The 25,874-nt window shown below is 36.0% G+C and overlaps 2 protein-coding genes across 7 annotated transcripts in view; both read right to left on the bottom strand.

The window, feature by feature from the left end:
- The window catches only part of LOC104860580 (olfactory receptor 7D4), a 152,991-nt gene that overhangs the window by 45,130 nt on the left and 81,987 nt on the right, over positions 1–25,874 (bottom strand). The window lies entirely within an intron of this gene.
- Positions 14,872–25,874, bottom strand: part of LOC104876923 (olfactory receptor 7D4) — an 86,728-nt gene continuing 75,725 nt past the window's right edge. For 3 of the 4 annotated variants that reach the window (XM_033759836.1, XM_033759835.1, XM_033759834.1), the window contains exons 2-3: positions 16,705–16,867; positions 14,872–15,814 (exon numbers count right to left, since the gene is read on the bottom strand). In XM_033759836.1, coding sequence (XP_033615727.1) covers positions 14,872–15,810 — 939 coding nt within the window. In that variant the 5' untranslated portion in view covers positions 15,811–15,814; positions 16,705–16,867. Of the gene's footprint in view, positions 15,815–16,704; positions 16,868–17,341; positions 17,415–25,874 lie in introns of those variants that run through there. The other variant, XM_033759837.1, reaches the window with a different exon arrangement.

Below are 25,874 nucleotides of genomic sequence, written 5' to 3' on the forward strand. Positions count from 1 at the left end.
AGTCAAAAATTCCAGCAAAAATATTTAAGGGATATAGCAGGATGATCCAATCATGTTTAGAATGAAATACATAAATGCAGTGTAGAATTGATCTTCAGTGAGAAGTTAGTGGAAAAAAAAATGGAAGGCAAGAAATGTAACAGGAACCTACCACATTCAGAAGACAAGCTGGAGATAGTCCAGATTAGAGAGAGACTCTAGATTCCAAAGTGTGAAAGAAGGAAAAACAAGAATACCTGGGAGAGATTGGTCTTGGTAGAAACTAAAGTTCCTTTAGGTACGAGGATGTCACTTTTAGACTAAAGAAATAATCGAACTTTCTGTTTTCATTATTCTAGAAGTCAAGTCCAGTACTAGTATTCTCTCATCTTTTCTTCTTGTTCCTCTTGCTGTCACCATGCCAGGCTGCCTCTCTCTGAAGCTTTGTCACTGAAGCTTTGTCTTCCCCACAGTTTGTCCGCAGGAAGACGTTTTGTGTTTTTATGCAAGCTGTGATTGGAGAAGTGTGGATGAGAGGCTCCAGGAAAACTGCTAAATTTTACACAGTCTCAGAGCTCCTCATTAAATAAATTATTCTGTTTTCTTCCCACTCTCCAAATAATTCACCTCCCTTGAGGTACAAAGAAGATAACAAATAGAAAATATTCAATCAATTTTGTTTTTATGTAAGCTCTTGCAGGGGAAAGTGCATTCTTCTCAAATGAAAAACTTGATTATTCTCGTTTGATTTTCAAAGTCATAAAGTATCGCCTAAGGAAAGGCTTATTTTTGTGAGGAACCAGTCCAAGAACTATGTCCTGTGATATGTTTCTTTTTAACAATCTTTGGAGACTGTATAAATCATTTTAAGTCCATAGCATTATGACAAAGTAGAAGTTATTTCTTTTAAACTTAATGTTTTTGTATTTCAAATTATCTGGTGTATTTATTTAAATTCGTAGACAAAATGCTACATATGTATTGTATACAGTATGCATTCTACAAACATTTTACATTTTGTGATAGTTAAACCAAAATATTAACACAGAAAGTTTGCAGTAGTTATTTTTGTGGTGAAAATACATATCAGCTCACTATTTTTTCAAGAACACAGTATATCAACTCTAGCTGCTGTACTATAGATCTTTTGAACTTGTTTGTTCTACCTAAGTAGAATTGTGTACACCCTTAACCCATAGTGTGCCACACTGACTTCTAACTGCTTCAGCCTCTGGTAACCACAGTTCTGCTCCCAATTACTTTGAGATTCACTTTTTAAAATTCCACTCATGAATGCAATCATGTAGTATTTGTCTTACTGTATCTGGTTTATTGAAAATAGTACAATATTCCACAGGTTCATGCGTGTGGTTGTAAACTATATATTTGTATTCTTTTTCACGCTCAACTAGTAACCCATAGTGTGTTTATATCATATTTTCTTGACCCCCTCATCTGTTGATAGACACATACTTTTCACATATCTGCTTTATTCTTAGTATTTCATCAAAGCATTGGAGAACAGATATCTTTTCAAGATGCCAATTTTATTTACTTTGATACATACCCAGAAGAGGGATTACTCAGTCATATATGAGTAATAGTGTTAATTTTATTTTGGAGGACTTCATTTTGTTTTCTATGCTGGTTGTACTAATTGAAATTTTCTCCACCATTGTTTTTTACCAGTATCGGGGATAGAACTTGGGTCCTTGTGCTTGCAAGGCAGGCGGCAAAACCACTGAGCTAAATCCCCGGCCCATCCACCATGTCTTTTGATGACCATTCTAATAGAAGTGAGGTGGTATCTCACAGTGATTTTGATTGGCATTTCCCCTATGACTACTGTAGAAACCAACTTTTCATATATCTGCAGGCTCCTACTATTTTTGAGAAAGACTAGTACTTTTAGGAAATACCTTTTTACATCTTTTTTCCAGTTTCTAATCATGGTGTTTCCTTAGTATTTAAGTGAGTTTGTTCTATATTTTTTGTATTAAATCCATATCACAGTTTTCAAACAATAACTATCATGTACCTTTTCTACTTACTCTGTTGAATTTTCTCTCTGCTGTTCAGAAGTTTTCTGTTTGATGTAATCATTTTTTGTTGTTTTTTTGTTTTGTTTGTTTGTTTGTTTTTGTGGAATTGGGGATCAAACTAAGGACCTTGAGCTGGCGAGGCAGGTGCAGGCTACTAAGCTAAATCCCCAACCCTAGTTTGATGCAATGTTGTTTGTCTGTTTTTCTCTTGTGACCAGTGCTTCAGGGGTCATTTCCCCAAAACATCATCTCCTAGAGCAATATTACAGAGACTTCTCTGTATTTTTTTTAAGTTTCATATTTTCAGATCTTACTTTCACATGTTTCGTGTGTTTTGCATTGACTTTTTCAAGGTATGAAATAAGAGTTTAGGGCCATGGATTTAGCTCAGTGGCTCTACCACCTACCTCACAAGTTCAAGGACCTGAGTTTGATCCCTGGTACAAAACATACAAACAAGCAAACAAACAAAAAACTAAAAAACTGATTTTCTTCTTCTATATAGTGATATCTACTTTTCCAACTCAATTGGTTAATGACACTGTACTTTTCCATTGTGTGTTCATGGTATATTTGTAAAATATCAGTTCATGGTAATTGCATGAATTAATTTTGGGACCTTCTATTCTCTTCCATTGCTGTGGGGTTGGTTAATGACACTGTACTTTTCCATTGTGTGTTCATGGTATATTTGTAAAATATCAGTTCATGGCAATTGCATGAATTAATTTTGGGACCTTCTATTCTCTTCCATTGCTGTGTGTGTGTGGGGGTGGTGGGTGTTTCTATACTACTAGCAAAGAGTTTGAATTAATGTGACTTCGTGGCATAGCTTTATATCACAGTGATTTATTATTTTTAATTATCTAATCATAGGAAGTTTTATATGCTATGGAATTAATTCACTTCTGCTAAGTTAGCCAGTGTATTTGCATACTCTTATGATCATATGTATTTCTTTCATATCAGTTATAATGTTTCCTTAATTTCCCCCTTTAATTGTGTGAATTGCCTCATCTTTTTAACTATTCTCGCTAAGAGTTTGTCATTTTCATTTTTCTAACATCATCATGTACTTACATATAGTAACACAGCTATGACAACACTAGGCGAACTAATGTTATAAGAACCAACATCATATATCAAATCTTTCATTTACCTACCATAACATCATTATTGCAGCATAGGCCTGTACTCAACAAATAAGTGTGTGTGCATATTTACTATAGTATTACTCAAAATAGGTAAAAGAATAAAAATTATCTAATACCCACCAGTAGATGAATGGATAAATATCATTTGAAGTAAAGTGAAATGTCATTTAGCCATAGAAATGAAGAGATCATTCACATTCATCAATAAAATAGATTAAAGAAAGAAGTAAATTAAAACAGGAGGAAATGAAAGGAAAGAAAAAAGAGAAGGCAAAAAGCAAGAATCTCAAATAATGATGCAAAAATCTTAGTGTTATCATAGGCATTGTATCATTACTAGTAATATGAGTGCACTTTAGATTTCAGAATTTATGTTCAAAGTCTAATCAATATTTTAAATATTTTTACAAAGAGTGGGATGGCAAACAGGACTGTGAGGTCAGTGTTCGGTCAAGTCTTCAAGCATCCCAAACTCAAACTCTTTCCTACAGAATTATATACACAAGAGTAAATATCTCAAAGAAACCTTGTCACTATTCACAAAGCCACACATGAACAACAATAAATACAACCATTCTATTGCAGGCACCTTGCCCTGATGGCTTTAATTCCATTACTTCCAAAGAAAACAAAAATGGAATTAAATTAAAGTGAAGAAAGTTAACATTAAAGTAATAATTTTTCAGAAAACTATGCCAACACTTGACATCAATTCTTTAGTTCAAGTTGTAAATGTCAGGAATGTCTGTAATAAAAGTACCAAACATAGGATGGTATGTAGGATGTATGGAGAAGAAGAAGTTAAAAAGGAATAACTGATAGAATTGTTGGGTAAAATGAATTCAAAAATACAAAAGTAAAGTTACAGGAAATGGGGAAAAATGAAATCTGTCATTTAAGGGAAAAAAGGCAGGATACTGAAATTAACAGCATTTGTAATTAGATTCACATTATGAGTTTGTGAGTTCAATGTCCCATCAAGAACCAGAGGCTGCCCTGCTGAGGAGTCTTCTGAAGGCCCCCTTCACATCCTTATTCCTCAGGCTGTAGAGGAAGGGGTTCAGCATGGGTGTCACCACAGTGTACAGCACAGAGGCAAGCTTCTTTCTCTGAGAAAAATGATTCTCAGAAGAACTGAAATACACCCCAAGCCCTGTTCCGCAGAACAAGCACACCACACAGAGATGAGAACCACAGGTGGAAAATGCCTTATATTTGCTTGCAAGGGATGACATCTTCATTAAGGAAGAAATAATCTGAGAGTAAGAGAAGAGGATCCCACAGACAGGAAACACACCCAGCAGGGCAGTCACCACATATAGGAAAATGTTATTGATGAGGGCATCAGAGCTGGCCACCTTGAGAACCTGAGCCAGATCACAGAAGAAATGTGGGACTTCAGTGCCAATGGAGAATTTTAGTTGCTGCAAGAGTACAATATGTATCAGCGAGATACAGAACATGATGATCCAAGACACTAGAAGCAGAACATTACAGAGCCATGTGTTCATGATGACAGTGTATTTTAGGGGGTGGCAGATGGCCACAAAGCGGTCATAGGCCATCACAGTCAGTAGAAAATTATCCATTCCAAGAAAAATAATAAAAAAATATACCTGAGCGAGGCACTGTATGTAGGAGATGTCTTTGGTCTGTGTGTGAATGTTCATCAGCATCTTTGGAACTATAGTAGAAATTAAACAAATGTCAACAAATGACAGGTTGGAGAGGAAGAAGTACATGGGGGTGTGGAGGTGGGAGTCAGAGCTGATGGCCAGGATGATGAGCAGGTTCCCAACCATTGTGACCAGGTACATGGACAGGAACAGTCCGAAAAGAAAGGGCTGCAATTCAACATCATCTGAGAGACCCAGCAGAAAGAATTGTGATATACATGTATGGTTCTTTCCTTCCATGTAGCTAGATAAGGAGGAAATCCTTTAATGAACAGTCAAGTGGAAACTTCATTAGCCATTATTTTACAGTAGCAACCTTAGATGGGTGTCCTTCATACTGTTTTGATTCCTGCCAGTGAATCTGTTTCACTTCACTAGGGGTAGGTCTTTTCTCTATTTTAAAATATTCAATCATTCAGACTCTTACTGAGTTAGCTGAAATCTTCCTTTTACTACTGACCTATTACTTTAAATTTATTATATGAACAAGAGCTACACTTAGTATGACTGATCCAAAATAACTGTAGACATATTATATATATTTATGTTCTCCACAGCTCTTTCTGCTGTAGCTCCATAATAGGTTTTAACACAAATTTTTAATTCAAGAAGCTTTTATCATGTGAGTTGATACTTTATAGAGTAGTTCTACATCCCTTATTTTTCTTTTTAAACATGCAGTTATTGATTTTTGTCTTATTTGTGAGTTTAAAAATGGCTTTGTGCTCAGTGAGAGTCTTAAATAATCCCTGTCCTCATCGTTACTGATATTATTTGAAAGTCCTTCCTTTACAATATTTTGGATAGTAAGTCTCCCAATATATAGTGTAGAGCTGTGATGTGAAAGTGGGACACTCAAGTAAAACTTGGTGGAGTTGAATTTTCCCCATTAATATGTCATCTTTGTGTCCTTTGGAAAGTCATTAAATTGTCTGAGCTATGAGTACATTACTTCTACAACATTAGTAAATATTTATTATATGGAGTATTGAAGAGGAAACTTTAAGGACATGATGTTATTTATTTAGTACATATACTATGGCATAGAAGGAACATTTCATAAATGTGTGTTTCCATTCTAATATTGGAATTAATCTATCCTACATGGCTATCACTTATCAATCTCACTCAAACTGGGGCAGCCATCATGGGTGGAAGTCTAATCTTTCTAAACATACCAGTTTGCTTATTACTTTTCACTGTCATGGAATACTTTTTTAATTAATGAAGACCTATATAGTAACTTCTTTCCAACAAAGCTTGTTTAGTGAATTCTTTCAAGAAAAAGAAAAAGCACATGGTCTACATGCATAACAGTAAACAAAAGCACACCTCTATAAAATCACATGGAAGTCATTTGTGATTCTGTATACTCCTAGGTCCATGTTCTTGAATGGGGATGCATTATATTAAAATCAGCAAAGTGTATTTGATTATAATATTTGATTTGTTTATAATATTTGATTTGTTTATAATAATTTAATATAATAATTCAAAAGTTATGTAAATTCATTCATCCTAGAATAAGTAAAAGGCAATTGGGGGTGTAAAAGCTAAATCTTTAATTCTACATGACAAAAAAATGATTCAGGATCATGACTGCCAAGAAATGAATGTTAATTCAAAACAGAAAAACAATTTCTCTGCCCACTTTAGTCTGTAAAGGTAGGCAAGAGAGTCTTGTCTGACATAAGAAAAATTGAGCTGAGAGAAAGGATGGGTTGGGAAATTGTTCATCTGTGAGAAAAAAGAAATATTTTCAGCTTCAAGAACAGAAGATGTGGTTTCCTCTATCAGGCAGTGAACTTGGCATAGGAAGGAATTTGTGATGCAGAGAAAGGGATAAGGGAAGAAAGACAGAGTATGTGAGACTCAATAAAGTGTTTCCTTTACTTTTCAGTGTGCTGCTCTCACATTAGTAAATTCATGTCCATTTGTGACTGCAAGGTTGCGACTCATCATCTTTCCAGGGATTTGTACACTGTGATGCTTAAGAAACACAAATGTTAGGAAAATAAATATTGATAGCAAAATGTCTAGTATAACACAAAAGGTAATTCTTCCACATTATCCTATATCTGAATATAGTAACAGTGAAAATGAAGTTAAATGAATTACTTTGCATCGATTTTTAAAGAATAATTCAGGATTACCAAGTAATTCCAATTCTAGAAATGGAACAGTTTAACACAAATATATTTGTCAACATAATGCATGACAAAGCTAGGCCAATAAAGTGAAATCATAAACAAAAACACAATATATAAATTCACTTGAGAAAATGTAACAGCCATTATGTGGGTAGAAACTAGAGAAGATATCGGGAGTAAATGGAGAAAACAAGGGGAATTTCTTAACCCATAAAGAATTGTTTTACACCACATCCAACAGTTAAATTCATGAACATATCAAGTTAGTCTAGTCCAACTGACTAAATCCATATCCAATCATTTGATATTTTTCAGATATTTAAGGGATTGGTAGGCATATTGTGGACTTTTTGGTAAAATAATAACTACAAAGACATAAAGGTAATAACAGATATCAGTGCTGAGTATGGTGGCTCCTGACCATGATGCCTACACTCAAGAGGCTTATGCAGGAGGATCACAAGTTCAAGTCCAGCATAGACAACTGGGCAAACCTGGTCTCAAAAATAAAAGAGTTACCAGTAAGTCAAATTTAATGGTAAAAGAAGATAATATGATAGAAAGATGCATTCAAATTTGGAGCAATTTATACAATATAGCCTGCATAGATCTTCAGTGAGCAATTATCAGGCAAATAATGGGATACAGAAAATCTGATGGGAGTTTACAATTCATAGGCACAACAGAAGATGATGATTCCAAAAAGTTAAATGGAGAAACAAGGAAATACCTGGAAGAGGTGTCTCTCAATAGAAACTAAATCACCTTAAAAAAATAAGGACCTAACATTCATTAATTTAAGAAATATGGGACCTTTCTATTCTCATTCTACAGGTAAGTCTCAGTACCTGCTTTCTCTCTTCTTTTTCTTCTTACTCCACCATCTTACTGGAAAACCAATTTTCTCCAATGGTTGTCTGTGAAGCTTTCACTTGTCCATAACTTGTCCCCTGGAAGACTACTTGGGTTTTTATTAAGGTTGAGATAAGAGAATTATAGGTGAAGGGCAACAACCTCAAGTTTATAGTTTATAGAATCTCAGTGTTTGAATTCTCAGAGCTCCTCATTAAATCAATTATTTTATTTTCTTTCCAATCTCCAAACAATTAAACTTCCTAAGGGTACAAAGTAGATAACAGAAAACATTCAGCTAATTTTGTGTTTCACAGGATGGGAGATGGCCTTATTTTCTCCAAGGAAAAACTCATTTTTTCATTGTTTAATTAAAAGTACTAGGTGTTCCCTAGGGAAAGGTTAACTTCTATAAGGACAAAATTCGAGAATGTGTGTCTCTGTGGTATGCCTTTGAAGATTTTGGAAATAATTTTGTTTTAGTTTTTTAATTTTTTTATTTTAATGTAATATGAGTAGATTTTGAGGAAGAAACTATAAAATCCATTCTATGAAAAAAAATTTTCATAACAAAAATTATTCTAGAATAGCAATGGTAAACACACTGTGCACCATAATCTGAAAGTAACATTTTCATTTGCTAACCTATCTCTCAGATCATTTCCTAATAGTACTATATATTTTTTCATAAAACATTTTAATTATTAATAAAATATCTCACATTTCGTATAATTTTGAACTGTTTCTGCCTATGGAAATCCTTTTGGATCTAAAATGTTATGGAAGAAGAGGAGTCATTTCTTTTCAATTTTCATTAATATTTTAATTTTTCAAATTTATTCATTTGTGAATGTATTCAATGGCAGTAAATTTTGCATATTTATTGTGGAAAACATGATTTGTTGGTGTATTTTATATGGTGTAATCAGTGTTCTATTCACAAGATTTTCTTCCTTTTCAAACTCATTGTGTATATATACTATATTTCTTTAACCCATTATCTGTTGATTTACATTTCAATTGAGTCTAGATTTGGTGTATTATGAGTAGTGTTGTAAAACATGGGAAAACAATAGGTTTTATTTACATAACTATCTGTCCAGTAGTGGGATCTTTTCAATTTTTGAGGGACTCATATTTTACTTTTTACGCTGGTTGTACTCATTTATGTTCTCACTAATTTTGTGGAAATATTTCCTTTTATCGATATTTTTATGGGTAATTATCATTTGTCTTTTCATAATAATTGCTTTCACAGACATGAGCTAATATTTCACAATGGCTTTAATTTGCATTTCTCTCATGATTAGTGATGTTGAGCAATTTTTCATTCTTTTAAAAATTTTTATTTTTATTTATTAGTAATGATTAAATATTGCAGTTTTCTCTTACATGAGATATACAAAGTATGAGTAAATTATACAACAAAATGAATGTTAGATAATAGGAAACAAGAAGTTAATCATTCTTAAAACATACAGGCTTGATGAGTGGAGTGAAAAATAAGACCTAACCAGGCATGACGGCAGAGACCTGTAATCCCAGAACTGAGGAGACTGAGGCAGGAGGATTGCTACAAGTTTGAGGCCAGCCTAGGCTACCTACTAAGTTAAGACAAGCCTAAACTACACAGTGAGACCCTGTCTCAAAAAAAATTCCACTGAAAACAAGACCCAACAATATTCTGCCTACAAGAAACTCACCTCAGCAGTAGAGATATACAGTGTGAAAGTGAAAGGATGGAATTGATATTCTAAGCAAATTGAATTTGAGGGCAAGCAGGAGTAGCTACATTCATATATAAGAAAACAGATGAAGGTAAAAAATAATAAAGTGGAATAAAGCCAGCCTCTCTACATTTGTCAAAAGAATAATTCATCAAGAAGATATAACCATTATAAATTTATATGCACCATTTTTTGCATTCCACATTGACAGTCTATTTCACTCTGGTTAAAATGCCTATAATCAAAAAAACTAAAAGTAGTAAATACTAATAGTAATATGAATTAGTTCAACTACTATGGAAAACAGTATGGAAGTTCCTCAAAAATTACAAATAGAAAGCCAGGTATGGTGTCATACGCCTGTAATCCCAGCACTTGAGAGGCTGAGGTAGGAGGATTGCTGTGAGTTTGAGTCCAGCGTGGGCTACATAGTGAATTAAAGATCAGTCTCAACTACATAGTGAGACCCTGTATCAAAAAAACTACAAAAATATTACAAATAAAATTACAATATTTTTCTACTGATAGCTATCTTGGTAGTTTATCCAAACAAAAATGTAGTTAGAATAAAGAGGAGATTCATGAATATTGATATTTATTGCACCACAATTCACAATAACCAAGATATGGAATCAACAAATTACCAGATAAAGAAAATATGCAACATACTGATCATGGAGTTTTATTCATCTATAGAGAAGAATTAAATATTGCCATTTACAGGAAAATTGATAGAACTGGAGTTCATGTCCAGAAAGATAACAATTGCATATTTTCTTTCATATGGAAAATGAAAAATATAGTTTGAGAATAAAATAATAACTATAGGGCCTATAAAGATTGTCCTAGTGTTGAGAGAAGCAGAGAAAAGGAAAAGAAAGCAAAAGTGTTGGTAGATGTGATCTCATGCAATATATAAATATATGGAAATGTCTCAGTAAAACCTATCTATGTATGCAATTAATACATTTCAACAATTATAAAAATGAGGAGAAAAATGAAAAAGCATAGATAGCCCAGGAAAAACATCCACAAACTGATGGACCAATTCATGATCAATTTTCTTTTGCCAAAGATAGCAAAGACATAGTGGGAAAAGGACATTTTCTTCAATAAATGGTGCAGTGGAAACTAGCACTTCAGAAGAATGAATTTACATCTTCTCATGCCACACACAAAAAGTAACTAACAAGGGATTAATGACTTAAGTGTTAAATTGGGAAATTTAAGACTTTTAGAAGGAAACACAGAAGAAATCTCTATTGTATTAGTTTAGAAAATGATTCTTTAAATCATTGAAAAGAACAGACAACAAAAGCAAAACTAGGAAAAATAGAAAGACTATCTCAAACTAAACAGACTTCACACAGTGAAACTAGTGAAATTTAGAGTGGGGAGACAGCCTATAAAATAAAAGAATATATTTATACTCCTAAGTGAAATAAATAAGTCCCACATGTGTAAATACCAAATAGTTTCCCTGGTGTGAATATTCTGCAACAATGCATAAGATTCTAATAAGATTACTGACATTTAGAAATGGGAAGAAAGGAGCTAAAGGTGTAGGGAAGGTGTGATGCATAGGGGAAGAACAAAAAGGGAAAAGAAAAAAATGTGAGAGAATGAAAAGATGAAAATAAAGTGTTTGTAGATGGGGAGGGGAGGAGGGGGTGAAGGGAGGTCAGAGGTAAGGGGAAAAAATGAGAATCAAGACTTGACATGTAAAGGTATATGATCCCAACAATGAATGTAATTGTACTGTATCCCTAAATGTACCAATAAACTCAATAAAATAAAAATAAAATAGAAAGACTATCTCAAACTAAACAGACTTCACACAGTGAAACTAGTGAAATTTAGAGTGAGGAGACAGCCTATAAAATAAAAGAATATATTTAGAAGAGATGCATTGGACAAGAAGTCAATATCCAAAATATTGGGAACCCCAAAACCCATCATTAAGAAAACAAATAACATGAATCAAAACAAGCAAAATATCGATTAGACACTTCTTAAAAGAAGACATAAAAATGGCCAAGAGGTATAGGAAAATATGCCATCATTATGCACCAGGGCAATGCAAATTAGGACCATAATTAGATATAATTTCACAAATGTTAAAGGGGCTATTTTTGGGTGCTGATGAGATCCCTGAATAACTGTAGGGAGGATAATGGGGTATGAAAGGAAGAAATAAAGACAGTACCATAGGACCAAGAGAAGGTGGCCTCTAATGCATAGACGCAATGAACTCTACCAAGGACCAGCTTTAATTATTCAGCAAGAATCACAGGAAAGGGGGTAGGGTACTTTTCCAGAAAAAATGACTGCAGCAATATTAGGGTAGCAAAACCACATCTTCATTAACCACTCTCCAGTTCATTGGCCATACTCAGTGAAATAAACAGAGCACGTGTGTAAATACTGAATGGGTCCTCTAGTGTGAAAAACTGAAAGTGTAAATAAACTTGTATAATTGATAATTTGAAACAGGAAGAAAGGGCTAAAGGAGTAAGGGAAGTAGAAAGGGTAGGGGGAGGAAAGAAGGGAGAACAAAAAAAGCATGAGAAAAGAGAAAACTGGAAACAAAGACTTTGTAAATAGGGAAGGGTGGTAAGGGTGAAGGGAAGACAGGGGTATGGGAAAAAGAAGCAGCAAGAAACATCATGTAAAGATATAAAATCCCAATGATGAATCTGACTGCACTGTATACATAAAAAGTACCAATGAACTTCATGAATAAAAAAAGATTAGGACAGCAAGATAAGCAACAAGTTTAGCATTTCACAGTGAACAAGTTAAGGTCCTTCCCTGTACCTGCATCCCTGTATTTTATATTGCCCTCAGCAAATACTATCTTGCCTCGGGAGCACTGCAATTATGGCTTTCCCACACAGCCAGGAAGCCTGTACCTTTTACATACACCTCTCTTCCTGAGGCAAGGTATTCCCTGCACTCAGGATTGTGGGGCCGGCAGCCTTACCCCCACCAAACTACACATATTATGCTGGTCTCCATCTAGCTATTGTGAAAAACACATAAGGTGACAAATGCTGGTGAGGATGTGAGGAAAAAGAAACCTCAACTGCTTTTTCTGTCAATGTAAATGAATGCAGGCATTACAAAAAATAGTAAGCAGGTTCTTCAAAAAATCTAAAATAGAACTACCCCAAGATCCAGCAGCCATATTAATGTAATTCTATCTGAAGGATATGCTATAAGCAGGCCAACTTGTGTGCACATTCCCTTTATCATAGCAGCACCCTTCATAATAGTGAAGGATTGTTGTCAACTGTTAGCAGATGAATAAAGAAATGTACCATACATACACATTCCAGAAATAAGAAGAAGCAAACTCTGATATTTGTTACATCATGGAAGAACCCACTTGACATTAAGAGAAGTGAAAGTAAAGGATCCAGACAGAGGAAGCGAATACCACACAAGTTCACAAGTTATATATGGATGGATCTCTGAAAAGCAGAACTCATGGAATCTCATCAAAATGACAGCCACCAGAAACCAGGAGGGTAGGTTTAGATAAGTTAGGGTCAAAGTGAGCATTTCAGCTAAGACAGGAATAACTACAAGAGTTCTACTTTACAACATCCTGAATATGGTTGATAAAAACAGGTTGAGTGCTTCAGGAAAATGGAAAATTATCAAATGGAATCGAGAAAATAGTTGCAAAATACAGATATAAGCCAAAATTCCAAACTACGTAATGACCTACTCCAAGTCAGAAGCAAAAGGACCATCTACACGAATTGCCAAATGAGAAAAGGGCCAATGAGATAATTCTCAGAAAATATATTTACTGCCAACAAGTACCTGAAAGGGTGCTCAATTCATCGTACAGAAATGCAAATGAAAACACACTGAAAGAGCCCTTCAGAGCCAAAAATTGCACTTTCCACTTTAAAAATATTGCCAAGCATTAGCAAAGATGTGAAGACAACAGAAACTTTATACGTTAGAATGTTTTAAAAAATCCAGCTATGATAAAAATGCTTTCGCAGTTGCCCAAAGAATTAAATTCGTCATCACTATACGACACAGCTCTCCACCTGCTATCCATATGGCCCAAATAATCGAGAAGCAGTACACTCCTGTGCTGCTTAGCAGTGAGGAGAGGTTGTGAGAAAAGCACCACTAGGTAATGCTGTTATCATACAAAGTTTGCAGAGTGCATTTGTACCCAAGGACCTGGCTCTGACCTCTCTCGGGAATCTAACGTTATGGGGCCACTGTTATGTCCACAGTCTGCCACTTAGCAAAACCCCGCTGAAGAACACGACTGCATGCAAACAAATGTGCATGCACAACCGCGGCTGTGCTAGTCACTCTATGTGAAAGACGGAAATGGCTCAAATATCCATCGGTGCATGATTGGATAAAAAACTTGTAGTGTACATTTAACGTGAAATATTATTCAGTCACAGACAGCAAGAAAACATGTTAAGCGGTGAGTACTAAGATGGATAAAAGGAAGTAGGAGAATGGGAGCGGAAAACAGAGGGAAGGATGAATGAGAAGGAAGAAAAGAGCAGAGATCACGAAGAACAACACACTCCTTCACGAGTTTTCCTAGGCATTGATATCTATAGGAACCATATAAGAAAAAGCGATTTCAAAGTTAGACTTCAGCATTTGTGTTCAAAAATCTGATATTTTAAGAGGCCCAAAATGATTTATCAGGTGGAAATATAATAGTACCCGCTCAAAGAAATACAGTCCAGGCCATCAAAAGAGGCAGACACGCTATAGTTTGGAGCTGGGAATATTTGTTTTTAGTAGTGCAATTCTGTGAATTGGCATCCAGTCGTTGTTGCTACAACAAGAGGGACAGTGAAGGAAGGAATGTGTGCAAATTCAGGTCACAGAGGTCATGAATGCTCGAATTAGATTCTCTCCTTCTTGCCCTAATAAACTCATAAAAATACAGTGAGGCACAGTCCTGATATGGCTATCACTCTGATGGTCTCCATTCCTTTTCCTCCAGGGAATGCAAGAGAAAAATCAAATGAAAATGAGAAATATTAATATTTAAACCCAGTAATACATTTTGAGGGAACCATGAAACCAGAAACCATGGGGGTGGGATGTTTCTTCTTTAAATTGATGTGGGAAAATATATATGTAGCATATAAAAAAAGACAGGAATTTGGAACCTTATGGATTACTTATAATAAAAGTTAAGGTTAAAAGTTATAGGGAATGGAAAGAGAAAAGTACATTTAAAAATCATAGCATTTTCACAATGTTTCCTCACTTTTAAGGACAGTGGTTCATCATACACAGCTGGCTGCTCTGCTGAGGAGTCTGTCCAGGGCCCCCTTCACATCCTTGTTCCTCAGGCTGTAGATGAAGGGGTTCAGCATGGGGGTCACCACCGTGTACAGCACGGAGGCGATCATGCTTGCCTGGGAAGAATGGGTCACAGCAGAGCTGAGGTTCACCCCAAATCCTGTCCCATAGAACAAGGACACCACGCACAGGTGAGACCCACAAGTGGAAAATGCTTTATACCTGTTTGCAGCGGAGGACATTCGCAGTAAGGAAGAGATAATCTGAGAGTAAGAGTAGAGGATCCCTGCGACAGGCAGTACACCCAGCAGTGCAGTCGTCACATATACAAAGATGGCATTGACAAGGGTACTGGAGTTGGCTGCCTTGAGAACCTGAGCCAGGTCACAGAAGAAATGGGGAATCTCGGTGACTGTGGAGAAAGCGAGATGCTTCATCAGTAGAAGGTGGATCAGTGAAACCCAGGACGTGATGATCCAACAGAGCAGAACTAAAATGCCACAGAACTGAGGGTTCATGATGACTGTGTATTTGAGTGGGTAGCAGATGGCCACAAAGCGGTCATAGGCCATCACAGACAGAAGGAAATCATCCATTATAGCAAAATTAGTTGAAAAGTATACCTGAGTGAGGCATTCTGCATAGGAGATGCCTTTGCTCTGTGCCGGGATGTTCATCAGCATCTTTGGGACCGTGGTGGAGACAAAACAGATGTCCACAAAGGACAGGTTGGAGAGGAAGAAGTACATGGGGGTGTGGAGGTGGGAGTCAGAGCTGACGGCCAGGATGATGAGCAGGTTCCCGAGCACAGTGACCAGATACATGGACAGGAACAGTTCAAACAGAAGGGGCTGCAGTTCTGGATCTTCTGAAAGGCCCAGGAGGAGGAATTCTGAGACACACGAACAATTTTCTTCTGCCATTTGGCTGGTGCATATGATGAGAAGGAAGAAAATGCAATCTTTATGGACAGCCACCTGCCACCTTAGACCATGGTCACTTTCAGTATCATTGAAGCAAAGATGTTCTTCATTGTCTTGTACACCCAGCCAGTGACTGTGCTTCAATCAGCCAGGTATCTCATTTTTATTTTAAATATTTTACATTAAAAGTTATATATTTTCAAATGTGTATATCTTATATATAATATATACATATATATATAAATATTCAGAACATTAAAAATAAGACAAAATCACTCTACCAGCATTCTTGTATGAATCTTATATATATATATATATATATAAATATTCAGAACATTAAAAATAAGACCAAGTCATTCTACCAGCATTCTTGTATGAATCTATGAACAACGAAGCATGTTTTTTAGGTGAAACTTTCAAAACATTTGAAGACATTTCATGACTTTTTCAAAATCTTAATTTTTTATTTATTTTGGAAACTCTATAATAGTGATTAAATATAAATGTTTAAGTCAGACAAATGTTTTTCTTTGTGGTGTCACTTCATAAATTTGTGAAAGTTAATATGACTCCCTCATTTTTAAAAAATGTAGTATTATTATTATTACTATGTTTTTGAGCATTAAAATGCCTTGTGGACAGTAGAATCTCAATAAGTATTTTTGTTGTTATTAATATTATGAAAATTAAACTCTCCATTTACGATGATTGTTTGGATACCTAAATTTCCCAAGGTGCTGTACAAAGCTGTGATTTACAAATTGGATTCTTGAGTCAAACTTTTTTAATACACTGTTCTTTCATCAATATACCACACATCTGTGTGATCTTGAGAAAATAATTTCAACTTTGAACATGTGATTTCCTTCTACATTAGGGGTCATGGATACTCACCATGATGTCGGATTGGAGGATGGAATTAAGTGGCATGTGTATGACTGTTCTCCTTAGGTAGAGTTGCGAGTGTTTCATACCCATGGCTTCTGTTCTGAGCAACACAATAAAGCTGTCCTGTATGGGTATCGGTTATCAATATGCCACTTAATTGGGGCAGCCACTGAAGATAAAATATAACATAAATACAACAGGTGTGTTACCTCTTGTAAATGCCATGGAGCACTTTTAACATATGAAAGAGACTCTCCAGAAAATTTGATCTACAAGGAATAGTAATTTCCAGCTTATTGGAGAAGGAGTTTGAATTGCAGGAAAAAAACGAAAAGACTGCAAACAGCAAAATATGATTAGGCAGAAAATAAAGTACCTAGCAAATACAGAAAATTCACCTCCATAGACTACATAAACTTTGGGCCATTTTAGAGTTATTTTCACGGTAAGGGACAGTAGCCACTTCCTCCTTTGCTCTTAGTCCACCCGCCTCCTTGGGCAGCACTGAGTCTCTCCACTGGCTGCACTTGCAGATATCCTGCCTCCAGGATCTCCCTAAAGAGTCTGTTGGGATTTTGCAGAGCTGGGACCACACTTCTAGGTGAGAAGCAACAAGGCATGTTTAAAATTCCTAGCATCTCACCTGCTGAATTCTCAAGAGTTCCTCATTAAATAAATTGTTCCATTTTCTTCCTGCTCTCTTAATAATCAGCTCCTCTGGGGTGCAGAGAAGATAACAGAGTAAAAACTTCTAAGTCAATTTCACATCTATGCAGGGAGCAATAAATGAAAATGGTATTATTCCCTCCAGAAGGAGACATTGTTTTTTATTTGATTTAAATGTCACAAGCTATTCCCAAAGGAAAGTAATTTCTACAAGGTATCAAACCTAACAATAACTCTGTGTAGAGCCTCCCTTAAAGAATCTTTGAAAGTTTGCAGATCACTTACTGTCCACAATGTTAGTTTCTTAAAAATGTGTTAAGGTAGATAGTGAAGGAATTGTCCTTTTATCACTATATTTGCAATACTTTTAAAAATGGGGCTATGTGGTATATACGTGGGGTACCTATATACACCAACAATATGATGAAATGTTTTCTGTTGTTCTTTGTTTTCCAATTTTTATTGATTTAGTTTTATTTCTTTAATTTTTTTAAGTATGGAGGATAAGTAAGGAGAGCAAAGATTCTCTGTGAGGTGACAGAAACATTCTGAGATTGCCATGAGGGCTCTACATGTCTATGAATATCCTGCAAACTATTAAAATGTGCACTTGTAATGGATGAATTGCCTCACAACAGAAGCATATGCCAATAAAACTGTTTAAGGGAAACTAAATTCAAATACATCAAAAATTTATTCTCTTGTGGTTCAAGCAGTAGCAATAGTATTTAAAATAATGCATTACTATTGTTTAATGTTATATAAAGGTGATTTCATTTCTCCTAAGAAAATGAAAACATGGAAGTGATTATTTTTTTTTTGTGTGTGTGTGTGTGTGTGTGTGTGTGTGTGTGTGTGTTTGTGTCTGCATGGCTGTGTTTTGTCAAGGAACCAACCCAGGCCCTCACGAATGTTACATAAGTGTTCTGCCACTGAGCTGTATCCTAACCCTGAGTGGCAGCTCTTAATTGTGGTTAGGAAAGCACCTGTACACTTCAGTACTGCCTACTTACAGGGTATTACCACCAGGGAATTCATCAGTCCTCCAGGTCCATACACAGAGGCTTATGGAAGATGCTAACAACAAGGTAAACATCAATATAAAGTTTATTTTATGGGGTGGGGGTACACCTCAGTGGTAGAGTTTGCCTAGCATGTACAAGGCCCTGGGTTCCATCCCAAACACTGTAACAATTAATTAATTTCAAGATTGTTTCCTTTCTCACATTGAATCTTACAGAAGGTAAGGTATTTTATTGAAAATAGGTGATCAGTAAGACGAGGTGAAATTTGTCATAAACTCTACTGCTTTCATTAAATAAATAAGTTTTATTCTCTATGTGTGGGTATATAAACAACAGCAGGTCCGTTCATTCAACAAGTTATTTTTGCAGAAATTTTGTGCAACTCTGTGGTTCCAAATGGGGAGCAGAAAAGGTATTTCATTCGTGTATAAATATTCCTCATATTTCATTCAACGAATTTTTATGAAAGCAATAGAGACGATTGTTAGACATAAAATTTGAATGTGAGTTGCAGGTGTACATTATCACTACAATTGTATAGCATGCATCTAATGCTCAGTTCCATTTCCAGGACAGTAGTACCAGTAATAAGAGACAGGTGATGATGAGAGGAGAGAGAGAGAGAGAGAGAGAGAGAGAGAGATGAGAGAGATGAAAGGTGAGGGGGCTATTACAGAAAAGGAAGGGAATAAGAGGGGAGAGAAAGGCGAGGGGGAATGTTATATGCATGTACAAAGAAGCCGAAATTAAACCCATTAATGTGTACAGCTAACGTGCATGATTAACAGTAAGACTAAACTAGAAAAACCCATTCACTCATTTCTTCCTCTCTGCAGAAAATCATTCTAATCCCCCGCATTTACTAAGACACTGAAAGAGAGAGCTCAGAGTCATTCCAGTATCTTACACTAGAATGCAGACATCTTTCATTTTTTAGCTGCATCCTCAATAAACAAAGATTTGGGGTCAAAAAGTACTAGGACAAACTCATTTTATAAAATTGTTCTTGAAGAATGATTTTCCTTTAGAATGAGTGATATAGCTTGAGTAGAATTTGTGTCTCTTGAAGGTCCCTGCAATTGAAGGCTTGGTCTGTAGGGAGGTGATACTGAGAAGTGCTAGGGAGTTATGGAGAGATGGGCTTGTGCTTGGATCATTGGGTTCCTAACATCAGAAGGGATGTGGGTCTCAGGATCCTTTTCTCTCTACCCTTTCTTCTCCTCTCTCCTCTCCTCTCTTCTCCTCTCCTCCTCTGTCTCTGTCTATCTCTCTCTGTCTCTCTCTCTCCTTGGTGATATACTTCTTTTCCCCCACATACCTCTAAAAAAAGGTGACACATTAATCTCTGCTCCTCCACTGTCTCTGTCTCTGTATCTCTCTCTGTCTCTCTCCTTAGTGATATACTTCTTTACGTACACATACCTCTAAAAAATGTTGACACATTCATGCTATAACCTATCACCATTTATATTATATTGAATATATTTATATCATATATAATAGATATATTTCTATTATACACATGTTCCCCAAAATAAAATAATTTTATGTGTCTCAAATATATACAAATACAGAAGTAAATAGGGTTCCTACTTTATGAATGACATAGAATCTCAAAAGAAGTTTCATATAGCATTTGTCTCCATTGCCATTGTGCCTTCTGCCATGTGAAGATACAGCATTCTTTCCTGCCAGAGGACACACCCTGCAGCAAATAAACCTGCCAGTGCCTTCATCTTGGAATCTGCAGCCTCCCGAGCTAAGAGAAGTGAATTTTAATTCCTATAAACTATTCAGGCTCATGCATTTTGTATAACAGCATAACACAAATTAAGACACCATCTGGGAATGTAGCTCAGTGGTAGAGTACTTGCCTAGCATGCATGAGACCAGAAGTTCAATTCCTAACAACACACACAGAGACACTAACACACACACATACAAACACACACATGACACTATGACATATGTTTATGTGTATATATGCATATGTGTATGTGGTGGATTAATTAATGAGCAGTTTGCATGGGAACACCCAACTGAACTGAGTCAGTGTGCTGTGGGTGTGGAAGACCCAACTGAGGAATGTCATCCATGGCATCAATGGACAATAGGACTGCAAGATTGCATACTGCTTATTTCCAAAGAAAAGCTTTATTATGACTGATTTTCCTGAGACAAACTTGGATGTTCCTGGTGTCAGAGGAGCTCAGGTCCTCACTTTCACTGACTTGGTTGTTGTTCTCTTCAGAGAAGGTCTGGTCTTCACCATTGTCTTCAGGGTCATTTCCTGACTCTGGTGTACATCGCTCATCCTTGTAGCAGAAAACCTTCACTGTGCTGCTGCAGACTTTCTAGGTACCATTGGCCCTTGGAACTTTGCAGAGCAGATCTTAGATATGGATTTGCACAAGACATTGTTGTGGCCTCAGTTTTCTGCCTGACCTGTATGTGCATTCCGTTGGGATCTAGGCCCTTAGCTGGATGGATGCTTTTGATCACTAGTTCAAGGACAGAGTACCTCCACTCTTTTCCATTTGACTCTATCATCTATCTACCTATCTATCTATCTATCTATCTATCATCTATCTATCTGTCTGTCTATCTATCTATCTATCTATCTATCTTTTTGTATATCTATTCCTTTGCAAACTTTGTCTACAATCGTATATTTACATATTAATATGAAATGGAATTACAATTCTCATGACAGAATGGGAAGATTGTAAATGAAAGAAAGGGAAATATCAACTATTAGCATAGTGGTGAAACTTATTGGGTAGAAATGCATTCAACGTTGAAGACACAGAATTTATAATCGCTAGAGTATAGCTGCATTGCTCTAACATCACTACAATTTTATCGATTTAACAAACTTGTTCATTTCCCTTGTACAGTATCTACCAACTTGCACAACTGAGTGAAGAGACTCCTCCATGAATAAGATCAAAGTACTAGTCAATTTTGATATTATAAAATATCCACATAAACATATATCTCCACAATGCCAAATGAATGGAAGAATGAATATTATTATACAGATTATTTTGTCATATTTTTAGGACAATGTATGTAACACACTTTGAATTTTCCACCCTTATGATGATTTCCCTTGCTCTTCTCTCTCCTAACATTATTCTTTTCTCAGCCTCTAATAGTCCTTGTCTACTTCTCTGTCACCTCTTTCTTCTGTTTTCTTAATATTTGTTTGGTACATATGAAAGAAAACATGACATTTTACTTTTTGCTTAAAATGAAAATCTCCACTTCTATTTTCTTGCACAAAACATGATTTTATTTAATCTTTATTGCCGAGTAATATTCCACTGTGTACAAACCTCTTTTTTCATTTTCTGTTCATTTATTGATGGGTACCTGGGGTGATTCTATAGCTCGGTTTCTGTGAACAGGTTCTGTCTGCCTATAGATAGGCAGACAGTTCTGGAGAAAGCTGATTTTAAATTTTTGAAGATACACTGAGAAGTAGAACAGCTTGATAAACTATTCTCCCTATTTTTAGTTTTTTTCTTCAGGAATCTTTATGTTGTTTTCCATTTTGGCTGTATACATTTATATTCCTACTAACTATTTTGAAGACTTCCTTTCTGCTCACGTTTTCCCTGACATTTATTCTTGTATTATTAATGACAGTCCTTCTGCCCATGTATCTGGTCACAGTGCTCATAACCTGCTCATCATCCTGGTTGTCACCTTTGACTCCCAACTGAACAACCTGTGTGCTTCTTCCTCTGCAACCTGTACTTTTCTGACATTGGCTTTAGCACCACTACAGTCCCCAAGATGCTGGTGAACATCCACACACAGCAAATCCAGCACCTGTGTGGGCTGACTAACTCAGGCATCCATTTTTGCTCTTCTTGGATGTTTGGACAGCTTGCTGCTGGTAGTGATGGCCTATGACTGCTGGATGAATATCTGCCACCCTTTGCATTACCCAGCCATCATGAACCCACACCTCTGTGGTTGTTGGTCCTGGTGTCATTTTCCTTCAGTTTTTTGGATACCCAGGTGCAATGCATAATGATGTTACATTTGCATTCTGCTCAGGTGTAGAAATCCCGCATTTCTTTTGTGACTTTCCTTGGCTTCTCAAACTTGCCTATTCTGACTCCTCCACTACTAATAAGGTCTTGCTTCTTCTTGGCATGTTCAATTTTGTTCCCCTTGAAGGGGTCTTCTCTTGCTATAAAACTGTTTCCTCCCTTCTGAAAATCTCATTGTTGGGTGGCAGGTACAAAGTCTTCATTACCTGTGGCTCTCACCTGATGGCTTGGTGAGAGTAATTGACTTCGATGTACACACTGCTGACCACATAGTCTATTGTGACAGCACAGAAACTACCTAAAGGAGGCCATTTATTTTAATTTTAAGTTTTGAATTGTTTCAAAATTATATTCTCTTATATATAATATTTATTTTTTTAATTACTGTGCTTTTCCCCTCTCTTTCCCCCCATTGCTATTCATCTTACCTCCTTTTTATTCATGGTTTTTACCTAATTTGGATTTTTTCTTTTCTCTCCGATTTTCCCTCAATAATTTTCATGAATTTTGTAGGGAAATGAATACAGTTTCTAGCTTTCCTATTGCTGGTAGTTTGCTCAGTTCTTGTTTTTTTTTTCTTTCATTCTGTATTTTCTCCCTGTCTTCAACTGTTTCCCAAAGTTTGCATGATCTTCCTGTGTCCTCTGACCACTTTTGTAACCTTCCCCTGTCCTTCTACCTATCTATCCCTACCGCCCAACTCTTTCTAAGTCATCATCCTAAAAGGTGAAGTTGCTATATATTGAAGAGTTTATTCACTATAAACATATTTTGGGCTGGTCCTCTATTTTGACTTAATTCACACGGCTATTGGTGATGGATTAATAAACAATAGAATTGTCATTTTCTAAAACATGCTTAATGCTATTTTTGTTACGGATTGTATCCCTTGGGCTAAGGTGTTTTTATTGAGCGAATCAGTTGTTCCTGGTATCCAGGGAACAAGATTGCCCATTACTCTTTAGAGACTCAAAACCTAAAGACAAGTGACATCTGGAAGACACCTCTAAGAAACAACCATTCCACAAGGATTGTAAATACAAGCAACAAGGTACAATAAGGAATATTGAAGTATCAACTTAGGAAGTAAACCAAAAACAGTAACGCCAGCAAAATACAAATGAGAAGTCACCTAAGCAAACCCCAACTTCCAGCTCCCCAAAGGCAAATTCTGGGGAAATCATGGTTGGAAAATTTGATGATTAACCCTGTGGTCACACCGAACTAATAACACAGCAAGTAATAAAACAGATTAATGAGGATCTAGAAATATTCAAAAGATAAACAATATCTGAGATAGCTACAGAGATAGTGAGCACAATTGAAAGACTTGATTAAAGCCTAGAACTGAAACAAATAAAAAATAGCTGAGCTCAGGACCATGATGGAAGTCATGTATGCCCATAATAGGAAAGAAATGGAAACCAAGAATGCCCAACATGGGAAAGTAATGCAATCCATGAAAGAGATTCAAATACATGTCCAGGAGATTAAAAATTGTATTGAAAGTATTCACACAATGAGCTGACATAAAGACAAATTATCAGATAAAGAATACAGGATTAGACTGGGGATTTAGCTCAGTGGTTCTGCTGCCTGCCTTGCAGGCACAAGACCCCGAGTTAAGTCCCTGGTCCAAAAAACACAAGAAAATAGGATTGGGTGGTTGATGACAAGGAAAAGAGAGATCTCTTTAAAAAGGGACAATGAGTAGCTCCTAGACGGCTCAAAGTAGAATAACATAAGACAGATTGAAGTCCACAAAAAAGCAGGAGAAAGGAAAAATGACATGAAAAACTGTTCACAGAACTGAAAACAGAAAACTCCCCAAACAAAGTAGAAGAATTTGACATGCAGAAATGTGAGGCATATAGAACTCCAATTAGCCATGACCAAAAATACATCTCCACCTAGGCATATAATAGTTAAGATCCCAGAAGCCCAAAAGAAGAACAAAATACTGCAAACAGTTAGAAAAAAGAAATGAATCACATACAAAGGAAAGCCCATCCGAATCACAGCAGACTTTTCAAAACAAACTCTCAACTCTTGAAAATATTCTAAATAATAGCCTATAAAAAGACAATAAAAATCAACTCCATGAGGCCAAAGACAGCAAATACATCAGGGAAGGCAAGAAGTTAAAGGGGAAAGGAGGGAAAATAAAAGAGCCAATGACAGAAAATGAACATGACAAGGATAAGTCATACATATCTGTTTTCAACATTAAGGTTAGTGGCCTCAACTCATCAATGAAAACAATAGACTGGAAGAATGGATAAAGAATAAAATCCAACAATAATTCCTAGATAAATATGAATTACCAAAGTTAAAGTAAGAAGATATAAAAATTCTAAGCACCCCAGTTACAATCAATGAAATTGAAAACATACCTAAGAAATTACCAACAAGGAAAATCCTAGGCCTGCAGGCTTCACCGCTGAATTAAACAAGACATTAAGAGGAGAACTATTTTACCACTCTCTAAATTTTTCAATAAAGTGAAAAAGGGAATCAATACTTCCAAATTCATTCCCAGACACAACTGTCACTTTGATTCCAAAAGAAGAGAACAACCCAACAGCAAAACAAGAACTACAGTACCATCTCCTTAATGAACACAGAGGCAAAAATCCTCAATAAAACCCTGCCAAACAGAATATAGAAGACTATCAAGAATATCATACACCCTGTCCATTTGGGATTCATCCCAGGAATGCAAGTAAGGTTCAACATACATAAATTAATATATGTAATACACTATATTATTGGAGTGAAGAACAAAAATCATATGATCATCTCCATAGATGCAGCATTCAAGAAAATCCAGCACCCATTCGTGATAAACACCAAACAGAAAATTGGAATAGATGTTTTTATCTCAACCTGACAAAGGCTAGCTATGAAAAACCAACAGCCATCATCATACTATATCTGAATACCTTCATGCTCAAATCTGGAACAAGACACAGATGTCCATTACCACCACTCCTGTTCAACATAGTTACGGCAATATTAGCCAGAGAAAATAGACAAGAGAAAGATTGGAAAGGAAGAAGTGAAACTGTCATTATTTACTGATGATGTGACACTTTACATAGCAGACACAAACTACCCTGTTGGAAGACTTTTTGCCTTAGTTAACAGATTCAGTAGAGTAGCTGGATACGTTGTATAGAAAAAAACAATAGCCTACCTGTACACAAATAAAAGACTTACTGAGAGTGAAATTAGGGAAACAATTACTCACAATAGCATCCCAAGAAATGAAATCTCTAGGAATCAATCTAATGAAGGAAGCAAAAGACCTCTACATTCAAAACTATAGCGCCCTGTAAAGAGATATCAAAGAGGATTTCAGAAAACGGAAAGACATGCCCTTCTCCTGGGTAGGAGGAATCAACATAGTGAAAATGGCTAT

Source organism: Fukomys damarensis, unplaced genomic scaffold (genome assembly GCF_012274545.1).
Source record: "Fukomys damarensis isolate Sample0158 unplaced genomic scaffold, DMR_v1.0_HiC HiC_scaffold_37, whole genome shotgun sequence".
NCBI classification, from domain to species: domain Eukaryota; kingdom Metazoa; phylum Chordata; class Mammalia; order Rodentia; family Bathyergidae; genus Fukomys; species Fukomys damarensis.